The 19,555-nt window shown below is 47.2% G+C and overlaps 2 protein-coding genes across 2 annotated transcripts in view; one reads left to right on the top strand and one right to left on the bottom strand.

The window, feature by feature from the left end:
* Positions 1–19,555, bottom strand: part of METTL24 (methyltransferase like 24) — a 126,788-nt gene that overhangs the window by 102,491 nt on the left and 4,742 nt on the right. The gene's annotated exons all lie outside the window — the stretch shown is intronic.
* LOC103349910 (mineralocorticoid receptor-like) lies at positions 8,171–10,076 on the top strand. The gene is given in 3 exon segments (XM_008263633.4): positions 8,171–9,221; positions 9,223–9,768; positions 9,770–10,076. Coding segments are annotated over 3 exon segments (1,776 nt in total). The 5' UTR covers positions 8,171–8,298.

Genomic DNA, 19,555 nt, shown 5'->3' with positions numbered 1-19,555 from the left:
ATTCCAGCCAAGGGCCATACATGTAACAACAAAAGACTGGTCAACAAATGCACATGCATGTTTTCCATTAAAATGACTGTGTACGTGTCTGTTTTTGCTGTTCATGGCTTTAATCACTTGTTACATAACTGACCGATTACTGCAGACTGGCGACTGGAAATGAGGCTTCTGCTCTGCTCGTTAATTAAAGGGTAATGGAGATTACACAAGTGCATAGTTAGAGGCAGAGCAACATTGTTAATCAACCTAGGGAGAGCCTGGGCTAATCTTGGTGCGTTGCTGGAGGAATTGAAGCATAAATCAGGATGCGGACAAGGTGGAAGAGATGACTCGTAACTGCCGTTAGATATATTTTCTCAAGGAACTATGACCTTTTCCACCTTTAAATATTTTTTGTTTAGCACAGAGTATTGTTACAGGACAGAACACTTAATTACAAACGGATTAACACAAAAATCAATAGCAGGGCGGAGCCACTGGCAAACTATTCTGAAAAATATGGTTCTTCTCAAAGGTACAGCTTATGGCAGTCACAGTGAGTGGACCTGGCCATCTGTAGGGTTGCATGTCTGGGCACTGCAAGGAGGTGGCTGGAGCAGGCACGGGCGGAACAGGGGCCCCAGGTTCTGCCTCCCAGGACTCAGCTAAAGGTGAATACTAGCTCAAGTTCAGGAACGAATCACCAGCTGCAATCAGCCCTGCCTTAACCTGGCTCTCATGCCCCCCACTCATACCCTTTGGGGGAGTGGCTGTTCACAGGAATCTGCATTCTGCTGCACTAAAAATTTAGGCTTCATGGGTGGGAGTTTAGCGCAGTGGTTACTGCTTGGGACACCCACATCTCATACCAGAGTGCCTGTTTCCAATCCTAGCTCCTCCTCTTCCTCTTTTTAAAGATTTGCTTATTTGAAAGGCAGAGTTAGAGATACAAGGTGCACTAGGGGTGGGGGCGGGGAGGGAGGCGGGGAGAGAGAGATCTTCCATCTGCTGGTTCTCTCCCCAAATGGCCCTCAACAGCCAGAGCTGGGCCGATCCGAAGTCAGGAGTCAGGAGTTTCTTCCGGGTTTCCCATGTGGGTGCAGGCGCCCAAGCACTTGGGCCATCTTCTACTGCTTTCCCAAGTGCAGTAGCAAGGAGCTGGATGGGAAGTGGAGTAGTCGGGATGAACCGATCCAGCTTCCTGCTAATGTGCACCTTGGGAAGCAGCAGATGATGAAGTACCTGGACCCTTGCCACCCACAAAGCAGACCCAGATGGAATTCTGGGCTCCTGGCTTTGGCTTGGCCCAGCCCTGGCTATGTGGCCATCCGTCAAGTGAACCAGAAGATGGAAGATCTCTCTCTCTCTCTCTCTCTCTCTCTCTCTCTCTCTCCCCTACCCCCCTTCAAATACAGTGAAAATAAACAAATAAAAATACAATAAAAAAAAGAATTCATCTAGGACCCCAAAGTCTTGGAGATCAGCAGTGAATGTGTGAGAGCATGACGTGCGGAATCCTGGAAGCCATCTATAGTTTCTCTCAAGCTGTTCTCATCAAACTCTGTACCCACCGTGCCGACCTCAGCAGCAACCTCACGCCTGGGCACCGACACAGTCCCCGAGGAATCCCACGGGGCAGCGGCACAGGGGCGCCCAGCTCGGAGCCTGCCCGCAGTAGTCCTGTTTCCCTCGCTACCGTCTTTTCCTGCAGACTCCAATCTGTTCCTATTTCTTCACTTCTATTTTTAAACTGAAAAGTTTCAGTTTCAAAAATAACTCTCACCAAAGAATTCCTCAGATAAAAGACATAGAAAATTAAATTTCCAATTTCCCTTACCCTATTTGTCCCATTCCTGTAAGGTTTTATCATTAAACATTTAAAAAGAAATAATCCTTAAGAACACTTTCTGTTTTTCTTGTGGAGTTAATGACTTCACCAAATGCACATGTCTTTATTTTGATTATCAATGTCATACCTTATCTGTAAAATTAAAACGATTTTAAAAAACCGACAAACTATACATTTAGACAGTACACTTCTGGTCTTGATTCTTGTCTCAACACCTCACCATAACAAAAGACACAATGTTGCATGTGTTAAACAGGCTCTTTTCTGTGCTGGTGGTTTGGTTTTTTATAAATAAGAACATTCCCTGTCCAGGAATAAGGCCGAGGCATTCAGATTTTCCAAAACAACCCTCTGTATCCAGGGTACCCAAATAAATTCCAGCATTTCAGTTTCAAAACTGATGTAGCTGTCTGCTCTGATTGAGGGTCCTCTAAGTATGCATTAGTTAAATAAGCCACTTTTTACTATTTCTGTGCAAAATGAATATTCACTATTCAAAAGAACATTCCCTCTCATAATTATATAATCAGTTCAAATTTGGTTTTAAGCCGACGTAAGGCATACTTGAAATTCCAACCAGACAAAAATAGCTAAAACCGAGCTTTAATATGTATTTGCTGATTTGGAAAATATCTAAGAAGCCTTGGTATCAAACCTAAAATCGATAGTCATCTACATATTTTTCTGAAACCCAGATGTCAGCATTGAGGTGGTCATAGTATAGAATAGAAACAAGCCTAAATCTGACCTCAGCTGACCTGGGTTATAATCTCAATTTAACTTGAACCAGTGACTGAACCAGATTCCCTCTCAGGGGAATGGAAATAACACCCACTGGCACCTAAGGCTGTCCCAAGAGCCACATGGATGCAGGTGCTTGGCCAAATAGTTAATCTGCCAGTCGGGATGCCCGTACCATGTCAGAGGACCAGTGCTCAGGGACCTGACTCCCGCATTCTGCCAATGCAGACCCTGTGGGGCACTGGTGGTGGTTCAAGTGATTGGGTTCCTGCCACCCACACAGGGTTGAGTTCCAGGCTCCCTATTTCAACCTGACCCAGCCCCAGCTGTTGCAGGCTTTGGGGTGTGAATCAGCAGATGGGAGCTCATGTGTTCTCTGTCTCACTCTCTCTGTCTCTCAAATAAATAAAAATAATTTTTAAAAATCCACTTGGCATAACAACAGGGCAAACCTTTGTAGGCTGGGAAGAGCTGTCTACATGCCAGGCATTGCTATAACTGCTGTTCCCTTGAACACAAATGTCCTCTAAGCTATATAGGACTGTCCCTACACATCATCACACAAGTCATGAGTGAGGTGACAAGGGTCATTCTGGTGAGAATGAAGGCAAGAAGGAAGAGTCAAGGTCACTGATGTCCTCAGTGAGACAAGAGCTCACTCATCTAAGAGACGCAGTGGGCAGACAGGTGCTTGGCCACGTCTTTGGACAAGCTCCTGGAGCTAATGCTATGGGAAGCTGGCAAGCAAGCTCACAGCCATGGCAGCTTAGGGTCCTCACGTGGCCACCTGAGGGCTCCTAAGTCTGCAACACAGGGCCATGTGTGACTGCTTCTGCAATGCACCTGCCAGGACTGGGGAGCTGTTAGAGTGAGGACCATGAAGTTCACCAGAAGCCACGTGAACATTTCTGAGAGGCCACGCCAGCTGTTACCAAGAGATGCAAGCACATGGGTTTCCCATTTTTGCTGAACCAGCCCATCAGTGAGCAGTGGCATACCAGGGGTCCCAGGGATCTCTCACAGTTCATTTATCTTTATCTGAGCAAAGCAAATCATATCATTTTTTTGTACCTATCACTCATTCCATGGGCTTCTGGGCATTTTTTAAGTTATCTATTTATTTGAGAGGCAGAGAAAGACAGACAGGTGGATAGACAAACAGAGCTCCCATCTGCTGGTTCACTTCCCAAATGCCTCAATCCAGGTTTCCCACGTAAGTGGCAGGGATCCAACTACTTGAGCCATAAGTTTCTGCCTCTCCAGGTACACACTAGGAGGAAGCTGGAATCAGGAGTGGAACTAGGAATTAACCCCAGGCCCTCTGATGTGGTATGCAGGTGTCTTAGCTGCTAGGTTAAATACCAGCTCCTTACGTGTTTTTTAAAAACTGAGATATAATTCACATACCGTAAAATTTAGTACTTAAAGTGGACAGTTCTGTGGTTCTTAGTATATACACAAGAGGTGCAACTATTACCACCAATTCAAGAATATTGTCATCAGCTCAGAAAGAAACCCTAGCCCGGTGACAGTCACTCCACTTCCCCTCTATCCATGAGTCTACTTTATGGTCCTTTAGGTTTGCCTAGGGTGAACATTTCATTAAAATGGAACCAGGCAACATGAGACCTTTTGTGATGCTTCCATTCACTTAGCATAATGTTCTCAAGTTCAAGTACATTGTAGCAAGTATAAGCATTCTCTATGGCTGAATGATATTCCACATTTTCTGGATCCACTTCCCACTCGACTGATACTTGGGTGGTTTTCCACTTTGGGTTCCTATGAATACTGCTGCTCTAAACATTCATGTGCAAGTTTTCTATAAACACATGTTTTCAGTTCTCTTGGGTATATTCCCAGGTACACAACTGCTGGGTCATTTCTGGGCATTCTCGAACCCTAAGGTTCAATGCCAGCATTCTCTGTATGAACTGACTTCCATGGTAAGCAGAAGGAAACACACCACAGTGGTTCAGGAGGTTCACAGACAACAGAATTAAAAGATAATGTGCAATTCCACTCCCTCCACCTCCCTGGGCCCTGCAGTAGGGCTGGTGCTGGTGTTCCTCTGCCGGACTACAGACGCAGGCTGTGTAGACACGGAGTAGGCAGTGGCGGGCAGGGCTGGCAGCAGGCAGGCATTCAGAGAGCGAGCCAGAAAATGGAAGCCCCAGACATGATCAAATGATCAGAGTGCAGGGAAGGTCCTGAGCTTCTCACAGGGTATGGTGCGGCCCATTTTAGCTTAAGTATGAAGGGGAAGAGTGATCCTGGGAGCTGGATCTTCCATGATATAATCTGCCCAATGACCTCAGGAAAGTGCTAGAAAAAGTGGGTAACAGGCCATGGTAGGCAAAACCAAGACTAAACCATTTTAATAGTTAATTTTAGATTTACTTTAGTTATTTGAAAGGTAGAGTGATAGAATGAGAGGGAGAGACACACACACACACACAGAGAGAGAGAGAGAGATCTTCCATCTGTGGGTTCACTCCCCAAATGGCTGCAACAGGAGCCTAGAACTCTGTCCTGGTCTCCCATGTGGGAAGCAGAGATCCAAGCACTCAGACCATCCTCTGCTGCCTTCCCATGTGTATTAGCAGGGAGCTAGGTCCAAAGTAGAGCAACTAGGACTGGAATTGGTGTTCATATGGGATGTTGGCATTGCAAGCAGCGGTTTTACCTGCTACGCCACAATGCTGGCCTCCAAAATTAAATCATTTTAATGTTCAGCACATAGTGGTGGACTCATGCAAAGACCTTCAAGACTCCCATGAATGGTCAGTGCCAAAACCAGTTTCTCAGTGCCCTGCTGAAGTCCAAGGCTGTTCCATGCTGCAGGTGAGACTCTAGCAGAAGCATATCTTGGATTTGATTGGTCCACTGAAGTCTGCTTTTGCCCCACCTTTAACAGTCACAGTTAGGTAACCCTGAGATCACTCCCTCAGTAGGGGTTGACATTTTCTGCAAAGAGCCAGACATAAATAATTTATACTTTGTGAGCCAAGAGGCAAAATCAAAGATATTTTAGGGGCTGGAGTTGTGGCATAGCAAATTGGACTGCTGCTTGTCACACCAGCACCCCAAATGGGTGCCAGTTCTTGTCCCAGCTGGTACACTTCCAATCCCGTTCCCTGCTGGTGTTCCAGCTAAGATGGTGGAGGACGGTCCTAGTACTTGGGCCCCTGAACCCATGTGGGGTTCCTGGAGGAAGCTCCTGGCTCCTAGCTTTCACCCTGGCCCAGCCCTGGGCCACTGCAGCCATTTGGGAAGTGAGCCAAAAGATGGAAAATCTGTCTCTCTCTCTGTCTCTGTCTCTCTCTCTCTCTCTCTCTCTCTCCCTCCCTTCATCCCTCCCTCTCCCCCTAACTCTGCCTCTCCCTCTCTGTAACTCTTTCAAATAAATAAATAACCTTTTTTTAAAATATCAAGGATATTGAGCAAGTCCTTGGATAACAACAGAGAAGACAAACACCCATAACCTTTTGTACTGAGGAAATTCAAAATCTCATGAAATTGCATGTAATTTTTAGTAATAAAGATCTACTAATGAGGACAATGGAATTTATTTATTTGATAGCATTTTTGCCTCTTTGGCGTTGCAAGCTGGTGTCTCCCAATGTCACACTGATTGCAAACGTTCACCTGTCAAAGCCGTTCTTGGCTCGCAGGCCAGACAATGACAGGTGCAGTCCAGATGCGGCTCTCAATCTGGGCTCTGCAGTCACCACTGTGTGAAGAAAAGCAACCACGGGGTCTAGAGTGCAATTCCTCGATGCAGAAATTTGTGGCCGCCTGATAGGTTCAGCTGTGCCTCCAACCTCTCGGGTCTCACATCCCCGTGATGGGAACAAACCATTCTCGCAGCCCATGTACACTGGGCATCGACCTAAACAATAAGCATAATACACACTGCGACAGTCAGAGTCGTCGGGGACACACCAGGGAGAAGAACACAGATGCTCCTGACCTCCATGGGGGATGAGACTGCAAACAAGAAAGAAAAAGCTGCCAGGGAGTGGCAGTGCCGTGGACGAAGTAGGAGAAGGTACGGCAGGAGTGGGAATAGGGAGCTACTTTGAATACAGCAGTATAGTAAGGAGTCCCTTTTTTTGGGCCAGGAACTCAGTCAAGGTAGTGACGTGGGTGGCGGAAACCCAAGTGCTTGAACCACCACCACCCGTTGCCTCCCAGGGTCTGCACTAACAGGCAGCTGGAGCCAGGAGCAGGAGGGCATGGAACCCAGGTACTCTAATGTGGGATATCGGCATCTTAACCACTGGGTCAAATGCCCACCACTATCAACCCTTCTTATCAGAGGTACTGTTTTCAATATGATGGGAATGCAACAGAATCCAGTTGTATCTTGATTTGCTTCCCTTGTTAGTGGAGTTGATCATCTTCACATGATGGTGTTTGGTCTTTCAGCTCTCCTGTGAATTCCTGATGGATTCCCCGCTTGTTTTTCCGTTCAGCTGTTTGTCTTTTTTCATTTTGCTGATGTCCCTTACATGTCTGGATATTAATCCTTCCTTGGCAACCCGCAGTGCAGACATCCCATCCTAGATTCTGATTTGTCTTTTAATGACGTGGTGTCTTTTGTTGACAAGAAGACTTCCATTTTTATCTGGAAACCACTCTACTTCGATCTGCCTGTCTCCCTCGGCAAATTAAAAAACGTGTGGATTTTGAGTTTAATTCTTTGGTTCGCCCCTTACAGCTATGTCTTGTCCAAGTGTATTAACATCTCTGAGCCTCTGCTTCCTTGTCTGCTACGTGAGGACAACTCCTACCTCACAGGCTTGTTTTAAGAATTAAATGAAGGAGCTGAAGCCATTCCCCTAGCACAACGCTCCCCACCCTACTCTTCAGTTGCGAGCTTTTTCAAAGAATCACACTCCCTATCAACCATGGGCAGGCTTATTACTTACATTTTATGTTTTGTGTTGGTTCGGCTTATCTTTAAAATGAATATAAAGTATGAAGTATAATAAAATGCACTTGGTCAACTTAAATGTGGGAGGCAAGACCAGAAAAAAGATTAGTGATGAGCTCTTTACCCCACAGTTATTCCAACTGGCCTCCTCAGTCTGCAGGTGTACCAGAGTGGTAGCCGGTGCCTCAGTGAACAGGACATCCAGGGGAACAGCACCCTTCACAGGTTTCAAATCACCTTTGGGCAGTTCATATTAATACAAGCCAAAACTATTCAACAGTATGTTGTAGAAGATACTTGTAATTAGTTTTGAGGGCGAAAATCACAAATTGATGTAAGCATATCAGCCTTCATAATTCCTTAAGAAACAGGCTCTCTTGGGGTATGTTTATAATGCAACCACTAACAAGCAAATACTAGTATTGCTATCGTATAGTTCAGATTTTTAAAAAATTCCAGACTCCTCCTCCGGGCTCTCGCCCGCCCTCCCTCCCTCCCTCCTCTGCCGGTCCTGGCCCTGCCCCTGCCCCCTGCTCTCAGCCCCTGCGCGCCCGCCCGGGGTGTCATTGGGCCCCGGAGATGCGAGCCAACTTCAGGCTGCTCCGAGGAAGCCTGTGCAGTCACCTGAGTGCGAGAGCGCAGCTGCCTCCGGCTCTCCCGCTGCAGGGAGAGCGGCGCTCACTGGCCTGGATGTGGTTGGATTTCTGGGGGCTCCGCAGTAGGGGTGTCGTGGCGGTGGCAAGCGCTGCAACAGGTCGACGGCGAGAGATGGACCCCGGCCGAGGCAGCTATGGAGACCAAAGGCTACCACAGTCTCCCTGAAGGTCTAGATATGGAATGACGGTGGGGTCAAGTTTCTCAGACTGTGGAGCAATCTACCCTGGGATCTACAGAGAGGACCAATGAGAGCAGCTACATGGAGATTGTCAATGTGAGCTGTGTTTCCGGTGCTATTCCAAACAACAGTACTCAAGGAAGCAGCGAAGGAAAACACGAACTACTCCCCTGCCTTCAGCAAGACAGTAATCGGTCTGGGATTGTAACATCTGATATTAAAATTGAGCTGGAGTCCAAGGAACTTTCAGCAACTGTAGCTGAATCTATGGGTTTATACATGGATTCCATAAGGGATGCTGACTATACATATGATCCACAGAACCAACAAGGAAGCATGAATCCAGCCAAGATTTATCAAAATGTTGAGCAGCTGGTAAAATTTTACAAAGAAAATGGCCATCGCCCTTCCACTCTCGGTAGTGTGAGCAGACCCTTGAGGTCATTTATGCCTGACTCTGGAAGCTCCATGAATGGTGGGGTCATGCGCGCCATTGTTAAAAGCCCCATCATGTGTCATGAGAAGAGCCCCTCTGTTTGCAGCCCTCTGAACATGCCATCTTCAGTCTGCAGCCCTGCTGGCATCAACTCTGTATCCTCCACCACAGCCAGCTTTGGAAACTTCCCAGTGCACAGCCCTATCACCCAGGGAACTCCTCTGACATGCTCCCCTAACGTGGAAAATCGAAGCTCCAGGTCGCACAGCCACACAAGCGCTAGCAACGTGGGCTCTCCTCTCTCAAGTCCATTAAGTAGCATGAAATCCCCTATTTCCAGCCCTCCAAGCCATTGCAGTGTAAAATCTCCGGTCTCCAGCCCTAATAACGTAACTCTGCGATCCTCCGTGTCTAGCCCTGCAAATATCAACAACTCAAGGTGCTGTTTCCAGCCCTTCCAACACAAATAACAGAACCACGCTTTCCAGCCCAACAGCCAGCACTGTGGGATCTATCTGTAGCCCTATAAACAATGCCTTCAGCTACACTGCTTCTGGCTCCTCTACTGGATCCAGTGCAAGCTGGGATGTGGTTCCAAGTCCAGACACACACGAGAAAGGTGCTCAAGAGGTCCCTTTTCCCAAGAATGAGGAAGTCGACAGTGCCATGTCCAACGGTGTGTCCGGCCAGCTTAACCTTGTCCAGTACATAAAACCAGACCCAGATGGAGCCTTCAGCAGCTCATGTCTAGGAGGAAATAGCAAAATAAATCCAGATTCTCCATTCTCAGTACCGATCAAGCAAGAATCAACCAAGCATTCGTGTTCTGGCACTTCTTTTAAAGGGAATCCCACAGTAAACCCATTTCCATTTATGGATGATAAAGACTATTACTCTCTATCAGGAATTTTAGGACCACCTGTGCCGGGCTTTGATGGTACCTGTGAAGGCAGCGGATTCCCCATGGGGATTAAACAAGAACCGGATGACCAGCATCCCTTTGTCTGCCATAGTTGGTGTGAATTCAGGTGGACAGTCCTTTCACTACAGGATTGGTGCTCAAGGTACAATATCTTTATCACGATCGGCTAGAGACCAATCTTTCCAACACTTGAGTTCCTTTCCTCCTGTCAATATCTTAGTGGAGTCGTGGAAATCACATGGTGACCTGTCATCTAGAAGAAGTCATGGATATCCGGTCCTAGAATACATTCCAGAAAACGTTTCAAGGGACACCTTCAACATGAGAACGAGAGCTTGTCTTTGTTATAAGAAGGATCATGAACCCATTCTGTAGTCTGTTTGACAAGTCAATCATGCACTGGCCAGTGTTGTGGTATAGCTGGTAAGGACACTGCCTGTGACGCTGGCATCCCATTTGGGCACCAGTTCATGTCCCCTCTGCTCCACTTCCCATCCAGTTCCCTGCTGATGGCCTGAGAAAAGCAGTGGAAGATGGCCCTAGTGCTTGGGCTACTGCCACCCATGTAGGAGACCAGGATGAATCTCCTGGCTCCTGGCTTTAGCCTGGCTCAGTCCTGACTGTTGTGGCCATCTGTGACAGATGGAAGATCTCTCTCTCGCTCTCTCGGTGTCTCTCCTTTTCTCTGTAATTCTGCCTTTTAAAAAAAAACTTTTATTTAATAAATATAAATATCCAAAGTACAAAAAATAAAAAAATAAAGAATTCCAGCTCCTGTGATCCCTGAGCATGAGATATATGCTTTAAGTTAAGACTGGTTGAAGAAATACCAAACATCACAGTGAATGCTGGCCTTCATACATCAGACACAAACGCCTGTATCTTTCTGATACCCGAGGCCAAAGTCCCAGCAGCCAACACTAAGTGGAACAGAGACGATCTTCATTTCCTGAACTAGTTCCATGTGCTAGGACCCCTAGCACACACTTTCATCCAATGCTCACAACAAGCCTGGGAATTAAGTCCCATTAATTTTTCCCAGAGGGAGAAAATGAGGTTCAGATAACTTGTTAGCATCCTAAGAAAGGGAGTAGAGTTTAAACTTCTAATCTTTTTTTAAGATTTATTTTTTATTTATTTGAAATGCAGAAAGAGAGAGAGAGAGAGACCTTCTAATTGCAGGTTCACTCCTACAACGGCCACAACAGCCAGAGCTGGGCCAGGCCGAAGCCAGAAGCCCAGAACTCCATCTGGTTCTCCCACATGGGTGCAGGGGCCCAAGCACTTCAGCAATCTTTCACTGCTTTCCCAGACACATTAGCAGTGAGCTGGATCAGAAGTGGAGCAGCCAGGACTCGAACCGGTGCCCATATGGGATGCTGGTATCATAGGCGGCAGCTTAACCCGCAATGCTGGCCCCTAAACTTCTGATTTTAACTGTAAAAACAGGAGCCCATTTTATAGAAGAGGCTGCACACAGTGAAGTGTTTCCCTGACATTTATAAGTCCAGGTAAACATATCTCCGAGGATCCCATGTATTCCTTGGCTTCCTGCTTCCACACTCTTCTCCCAAAACTGCAGCAGGAAGAGGTCTCCTACAGCCCAGCCGCTTGGAGCTCAGAGACTGTGTATTTTGCTAATTAGCATTTTAAGTGTCCCACTCAAAGCAGGTGAAGAATGGCCTTCAAGGGCTTGCTTCTGGGCAGTGTGAACGTCACCCCTGATTTGCGGCTAGAATCCAGAAGCACATGGTAAAGTATTTCAACCAGCTCCAACTAAGATGAGTACATGACACCTGAAGGTGAAGTTCGATGGGAGTTCGACCCGTCTCATCAGATGCCTTGGATTCACTTACACCAGCAGCTTTAATCTGTTCAAGTAACTGGCTACCCCCCGCCCATCCTCCCACGACTGTCCCTGCAAAGAATCCAACATAAGCCATGTCAACGAGAATCATGTACTTAACAAACTCCAGGGCTCACTCAGCGCTGTTCATAAGCTGAACGTCAGGTCTGGTTTTATTTTGCTGTTCTGCAAAATTCATCTGTCTGCTTCACTGTAGGTCTCAGTCGCATGGAAAGAGCCTCCTGGGATCTACTCAGCACTGTCAGATGCGCAGATTCAGCAAGGTGACTGTGAAACACGCTCTAGAGCAGGTGCACTTGGACGTGGGTGACGGAAGAGTGGCCCAACCATGGTGGCCACAAATGCCACTCACCACACATGTCCAGCTCTCTGACTTCCGGCACACAGCAGGGCAGGGGGACCTTAGGCCTTGGAAGGGGACAAGTGACCAGCACTGGCCTTGGAGTTTGCGTAGGAGGCACAGATGTCCCTCCAGGGCCAGGCCTTTTCATTGTGCCATGCAGGACCCTCCAGGGCACTCACACCTCTGCCAAGGTCACCAGCAAGGTTCTAGAGGGTGGTTGTGTGTGGTGAGGGTGATGACAGCACCCAGCCACACCCCACCCCTGCCACCCACAGCAGATGCACAGCCACAGCAAGAAGCAAACAAGTTTAGATGAGGCCTGAGATGGAGCATTGTTTGTGACTTCAGCACATACCCCCTGCCCCAGCAAATGCTGCCATGAGAAAGGGCTTGCAAGAGGCTGGCGCTGTGGCACAGGAGGTTAATCCTCCGCCTGCAGCGCCAGCATCCCATATGGGCACTGGTTTGAGACCTGGCTGCTCCTCTTCTGATCCAGCTCTCTGCTGTGGCCTAGAAAAGCAGTAGAAGATGGCCCAAGTCCTTAGGCCCCTGCACCCATGTGGGAGACCCAGAAGAAGCTCCTGGCTCCTGGCTTTGGATCGGCACAGCTCTAGCCATTGCAGCCATCTGGGAAGTGAACCAGCAGATGGAAGACCTTTCTCTGTCTCTCCCTCTCACTGTCTGTAACTCTGCCTCTCAAATAAATAAATAAATAAAATCTTAAAAAAAAGAAAAAGAAAGGGCTTGCAGTCTCTCATGAGCAGTTTGGGGTAATTTAGTATCTGAAGCTGCGTGTTATTATCTTGTCAGGGCAAGGTCCTTCAGCCCATAGTTCACATGGCCCCCAGTCATCACGTTCCAAAATCAGTATTAAATAGACCAGAAGCAAAATTGAAAAGAGAAAGTTGCAGTTGCAACCTTCTGAACTGCCAGGTCTAATTTATTGGTCTGTCAAGGTTCTTAGTTGTAAACAATAGAAGCCACTCTGGCTAGTTAAGCCAAGGAAGAACTGGTGAAAGATTTATTAGTTTACAGAATCTCAAGGTCAGGAACACCACCGCCAGACGGGCCAGTGTAGACTGCTCTGCCCCACTGCTGGGCATAGACACCACAGCTCCTTTTAGCACCCCTGGAACTCCAGCCACCGAGCCACACGGCAGCCCTCGTACAACCATAACGGATGACCCAAATCTGAACGGCGAAGCAGACGTCACCCAGATACACATCAGGTGCAATGAAAAGGGGGGGAATTTTTTTTACATTTTTTTCTTTTTTTTTTTTCTTAGAAAGGTAGAGAATACCTCAAACACAGGAAAGAAATTTAAAGGTGCCCTCCCCTCCCCCACCTCCACCATGCTAAATACCCACTGCATCTGTGACCACAAGTAACACAGATACCTAAGATTTTCAAGGCTCGTTTTAGTCCATAATCACGTTCCTGGAGCCCTCCTAGTGTGGGCCCTTCTTTCCTTCTCGGTCCTGTTCCACTCAGCCCCTTCTTTATTAAGTTCAGATGAGCCTGTCATTTGCCACCCAGAGTCCTAACAGATACAGGAGTAACCATATGTTAGAGAATCCCAAAGCAGTCCACTGCATCCCAGATGCCTTGAGGAATTTTTCAGATTTTTTTTCTTGCAAAGTTACTCTTGTATTGACAGAAAAAAAAAATCAAAGAATATAAGACTGTAACTTTGGTTTGAAAACCCTAACTAGAACCACAGGTAAAACATTGAGATTGACTTTCGCTACTTAAAGTCCTCATAAACAACCCTAAAGAAAAGAAAGACAAATATTACATATACATAGGACTTGTGTGCATATATCCACTGAATAAGAAAAACCAGAAATATATATATACCAGGTGCCAACTCATTGCCAAATTCTACTTGGAAATAAGGTTACCTATGAGGATACATCTAGATATCAAAAGAGTTAACCAAGAAAGATAGATATTGATTAGTATATAGATAGATGAAGGCATCTTCAAAAATTTATGTAAATGTATAACTGATGCATGAATTTAAAAAATATTCTGCACCTAAATTAACTCATACTAAGTTGTTATAACACATCTGAACAGTCTAAGGCACTAAGAAAGATAAGACATCAGTTTGTAAAGGGCAAGAAGAATTCTGCTAAAATTTAAACAAGAACAAAAATCCAATTGACAGGGAATCCAGGGGAAAATGATGAAATCACTAAGTTTTTATTAAAAGCTTATGGGGTCAGTGTTGTGGCACAGCTGTTTAAGCTGCCAGCCTGCATCCCATATGAGTGCCAGTTCAAGTCCTGGCTGCTCCACTTCTGATCCAGCTCCCTACTAATGAACCTGGGAAAGCAGCAGCAGATGAACCAAGTGCTCTGGCCCCTGCCAGCCACATGGGAGACCTAGATGGAGTTCCTGTCTCCTGGCTGGCCCAGCCCCAGCCCCAGCAGCTGTCGCCATTTTTGGGAGTAAACCAGTGAATGGAAGCTCTCTCTCTCTCTCTCTCTCTCTCTCTCTCTCTGTCTCTCCGTCTCTCTCAGCAACTTATCTCAAATAAATAAATGAATAAATCTTTTTAAAAATAAAAGAGACACCCATGGAGACAATGCCCCAAGGAAGCTGGCAGCTTACAAATAGAGAACTCGTCTTAAGAAGGATTGGGATGAGGTTGAAGCTGAAGCCCACGGCGGCAGGCCACCCACTTCAGTGCTTGCTCATGGCCTCACTGAACAGGACCAACATTACCGGGAGAAACAACAGACAATACTATAGACATCCCAGTTGGCTCAGCTCACACAATTCCAACGACAATTTTAAAGTAGAGCAAGCTTTCAGCTCAGTGGGTGCTAAAACTGCTGTGCCCAGATCAGTTGCAGTCAAGACGGGGCTTTCAACAGAGATTTTTAACAAGCGGCATCAGGAGCCTGCAGCATTTCTTCAAAGGACTGGAATAGGAGCTGAAGCCCAGCTTTCCCAGACAGGACACGAAGCAATGGCTACCAGGAGGTGGAAGTGGTCCAGTCAAAGCTGAAGCCAGCTACTTGCGCCAATGGTATTGGGGGATGCTCAAGGCATTTTCCTTGTTGACTTTCTGGAGGGCCAACGAATGATAACATCTGTTTATTAGGAGTGCATTGTGAGAACATGAGCCAAAGCTTTGATAGAAAAACACTCTGGAAAATGTCACGGAAGTCCTTCTCCTCCATGGCAATGCTCCTTGCTCATCCCTCTCCTCCAAGAGGAGCAAGCTGGCCAGTCTCAGTGGGAAAGCATAATGCAGCCACCTCACAGTCCTGCTGCGGCTCCTTCTGACATCTTTCTCGTTTCCCAACCCTAAAAATCCTTAAAGGGCATCCAGTTTTCTTCAGTTCATCGTGTAAGAAATACTGCCTTGGTTAGATGACCAGGACCCTCCGTCCCTCGGGGATAGACTAAATGGCTGGTATCACTACTTTTGAAAGTGTCTTAAATTTGATGGAGCTCATGTTGAGAAATCAAGTTTATCTTTTCTACTGTATCTTTTAATTCCATTTTCCATGAACTTCGTAAAGTTCATACAGAGGAGAGGACTTCAAGAAATTCCTGGAAAATAGGTGTGATGGAAAACTATGCATGTGTTTCAAATATTTTTGCACCAAAATAAGTATTTTTTGAAGTTTCTTCTTTCTACAGATCTTCTGAAGTGCATATATACGTGTGTGTGCGTGTATGTGTGTGTGTGGTCACACATGAATAAATTCTAGCATCTGAGATTATTAAAAAAGCAATTCTGGAGCTGGCATTGTGGTGAAGTAGGTTAAGCCGCTGCTTCCAACGGTGGCATCCCACAGCGGAGTGCCAATTTAAATCGTGGCTGCTTTGCTTCCATCCATCATTAAGTATCCACCTTACAGCCCTTGCTAATGTCCCAGGGGAGGCAGCACATGATGACCCAAGTGCTTGGGCTCCTGCCACTCACGTAGGAGACCAAAATGGAGTTCCAGGCTCCTAGCTTCAGTCTGGCCCACACCTAACTGTGCAGGGATTGGGGAATGTATCAACAGATGAAAGATATCTCTCTCTCTCTCTCTCTCTCTCTCTCTCTCTGCCTTTAAAATAAACAAAAATAAGTAAAATTTTTTTAAAAAAAATCCTATAATTGTGGCCGGCATTGTGGCATAGTGGGCAAAGCCACCACCTGAAATGCCAGCATCCCATACGGGCAGCTGCTCTGCTTCTGATCCAGCTCCCAGATAATGGCCTGGGAAAGCAGTGGAGGATGGTCCAAGTGCCTGGGCCCCTGCACTCACATGTGAGACCCAGATGAAGCTCCTGGCTTCTGTTGTTGCTATTTGGAGGAGTGAACCATTGGGTGGAAGCTCGCTTGCTCTCGCTCTCTCTCTCTCTCTTCCTCTGCCTGTGTGACTCTGACTTTCAAGTCAATAAATCTTTTTTTTTTTAAATCCTATATTTAGGCCAGCGCCGCGGCTCACTAGGCTAATCCTCCGCCTAGCGGCGCCGGCAAACCGGGTTCTAGTCCCGGTCGGGGCGCCAGATTCTGTCCCGGTTGCCCCTCTTCCAGGCCAGCCCTCTGCTGTGGCCAGGGAGTGCAGTGGAGGATGGCCCAGGTGCTTGGGCCCTGCACCCCATGGGAGACCAGGAAAAGCACCTGGCTCCTGGCTCCTGCCATCGGATCAGCGTGGTGTGCCGGCCGCAGCGCGCCGGCCGCGGCGGCCATTGGAGGGTGAACCAACGACAAAGAAAGACCTTTCTCTCTGTCTCTCTCTCTCACTGTCCACTCTGCCTGCCAAAAAATAAAAAATAAAAAAATAAAATCCTATATTTAATCTCTAGGTGCTCAGGCCCAAGATCAATGAAATGGGATAGCTGAAATAATAGAATAAAATATAAGAAAAAAACCTAAGGGCAAAATTGAGCAAAAATGACACTGATTAGTTGAGAAATGCCAAAGACTTGACTTCTTGGGGCAACTTAGAGAAAGTTTCCCTTTCTATAAGAATGGCTTCAGCAAGGGGCAGGGAGCCCTTGGGCTATGTGTAGGGCAAGTGGCCAGAGCAGGCTGATCCAGGGTGAATATTGAAGAGAATCTGTCAGTTTTTTGCAGTAGATTTGCTGTCAGAATAGAAGTGTAAAAGCCACTGAGTCAAAGCCAAAATGGAAAAGGAAAAGACTCATAACTTTGTGGTCACCGGACACATAGATTCGGGCAGGTCCTCTGCTCACAGGTGCCTGAGGTATAAACATGATGTGAGCAACAGACCATGGAAAACTCTGAAAGGAGGTTGCTAAGACGGGAAAACACTTCTTCGAGGATGCCCACGTCTTGATGAGCTAAAAGTTGAACACCACAGACATCTCACTGCAGAAAGCAGAGACCAGCAAGCATTACGCAACAACACTCATGCCCCAGGACTCAGAGATTTATCAAAACCACGATTCCAGGCACACCTCGGGCTGACTGTGCTGTCCTGATTATTGCTGCGGGGTCACGGAGTCTGAAAATGGTAGATCTGTGAGCATGCCCTCTGACTTACACACTGGGTGTGAAACAACTCGTTGCTAGTACTAACAAAGTGCAGTCCGCTGAGCCACCCTACAGCCAGGGGAGACAGGAAATCATTAAGAAAATCAGCTACAGCCCTGACACAGTAGCATTTGTGCCAATTTCTAGTAGGACTGCTGACAACATGCTGGAGCCAAGTGCTAATATGCCTTGGTTCCAGGCATGGAAAGTCATGCATGAAGACGGCCATGCCAGTGAAACCACACTGCTTGAAGCCCTGGGTTGCATCCTCCCACCAACTCGTCCAAATAGCAAGCTCTTGTGGCTCTGCCCTTACAGGATGTCTCCAAAATGGGCGGGATTGGTACTGCCCCTAGGGGCCAAGTGCCAAGTGCAGACTGGTAACCTTTGCCCCAGTCAATGTCACACTCTAAGTCAAGTCTGTCGAAGACCATGAAGCACTGAGTGAAGTTCTTCCTGGGGACAGTGTATTCTTGAATGTCAATAACGTGTCTGTCGAAGTTGTTCATCATGGCAACGTTGCTGGTGACAGCAAAAATGACCCACAAATGGAAGCAGCTGGCTTCACCGCTTAAGTGATTACCTCCAACCATCCAGGTCCAATCAGGGCTGGCCACGCCCCCGTACTGGATTGTCATACAGCTCGCATTGCTTGCACGTTTGCCGAGCTGAAGGAAAAGATTAATTGGCATTCTGGCAAGAAGTGGAAGACAGCCCTGAATTCTTGAGATCTGGTGATGCTCTCGTTGTTGATAGTTCCTGGCAAGCCCATGTGTGTCGAGAGCTCCTCTGACTGTCCTCCCTCCTCTCGGTCATTTTGCTGTTTGCAATATGAGACAGACGAGTTGCTGTGGGTGTGATCAAAGCAGCGGACGAGAAAGCTGCTGAGCTGGCAAGGTCACCGGGTCTGCCCAGAAAGCTCTGAAGGCTAAAGGAATAGTACCCCAGTACCTGCCACCCCAGTCGTAACCGGGGCTGGAAGAACGGTCCCAGTGTGTTTGCCCCCATTGGCTGGTCAATGATAACAACACCTTGTAAAGCCTTGGGAAGGAAACAAGACTGCTTCGGGGGGAGACTGTTTGTGTTTTGTGCGTGGCAGCTTTAACTTATTAGTTTTTAAGATCAGTACTTTTTAATGGAAATGACCTGACCCAAAATACACTACAGAATTTTGAGACCATGAAAACAAGTTTTACGAGAGAGAGAGGGACAGAGGGGGAGGGAGAGAGAGACCTAGTCCTGCAGCGAGGTGAGCCCTTGAGGGAGAAAGTCAAGAAATCCAGAAAGCTGAGTTTTCCAAAGCACCTCTGTTCCTCCTCTTGTCCACACAGCGGTCATCTAACTCCTCCTCCAGAGAACTACCCACGGCTTCCCAATAACTTTGATTCTTGTTTTCCTCCTTCTCCTTTTCTTTCTTCCTCTCTTTCTCTCTTTTGTTTCAGTTAGAACACAGTCCACTTTTCTTGCTTACAACCAAAGGAACGTTGGGTTAACCAAGCAGACTTTCCAGAGTCTCAGCCTGGGGCTGGCCGGCCCCAGCCGCAGGGCACTCACCTTCCTAGCCGTAGTGAACAGGAGGCCCTTGGCTTCCCTACCTAGTGACTACCTACCCAGCGCTTAGCAGCAGTGACTGCTTTTGTCACTTTTTGGAAAGGACAACTGCTAATTTTGGCCACATCTGGTTCAGGGCTATCAGACAGGTAATGTAAACAGAGGGAAGGGTGGGCGGGCCTCACCTGATAATCTGAGCCTCACAGAAACACGTCTAGTTCAGCTGCATAAAACACTATGTGGGGCGGCCGGCGTCGTGGCGTAGCGGGTAAAGCCACCGCCTGCAGTGCCGGCATCCTATATGGGCACCGGTTTGCTCCACTTCTGATCCAGCTCTTTGCTGTGGCCTGGGAAAGCAGTGGAAAATGGTCCAAATCCTTGGGCCCCTGCACCCACGTAGGAGGCCTGGAAGAAGCTCCTGGCTCCTGGCTTCGGATCAGCGCAGCTCCAGCCATTGCAGCCAATTGGGGAGTGAACCAGCAGATGGAAGACCTCTTTCTCTCTGCCTCTCCTTCTCTCTGTGTGTGTAACTCTGACTTTAAAATAAATTAAAAAGATCTTTAGAAAAAAATTATGTGGGTCA

This window comes from Oryctolagus cuniculus, chromosome 5 (genome assembly GCF_964237555.1).
Source record: "Oryctolagus cuniculus chromosome 5, mOryCun1.1, whole genome shotgun sequence".
NCBI classification, from domain to species: domain Eukaryota; kingdom Metazoa; phylum Chordata; class Mammalia; order Lagomorpha; family Leporidae; genus Oryctolagus; species Oryctolagus cuniculus.
Note: the sequence above shows the minus strand (reverse complement) of the source record. Positions and strands in the feature narration are given on the sequence as shown.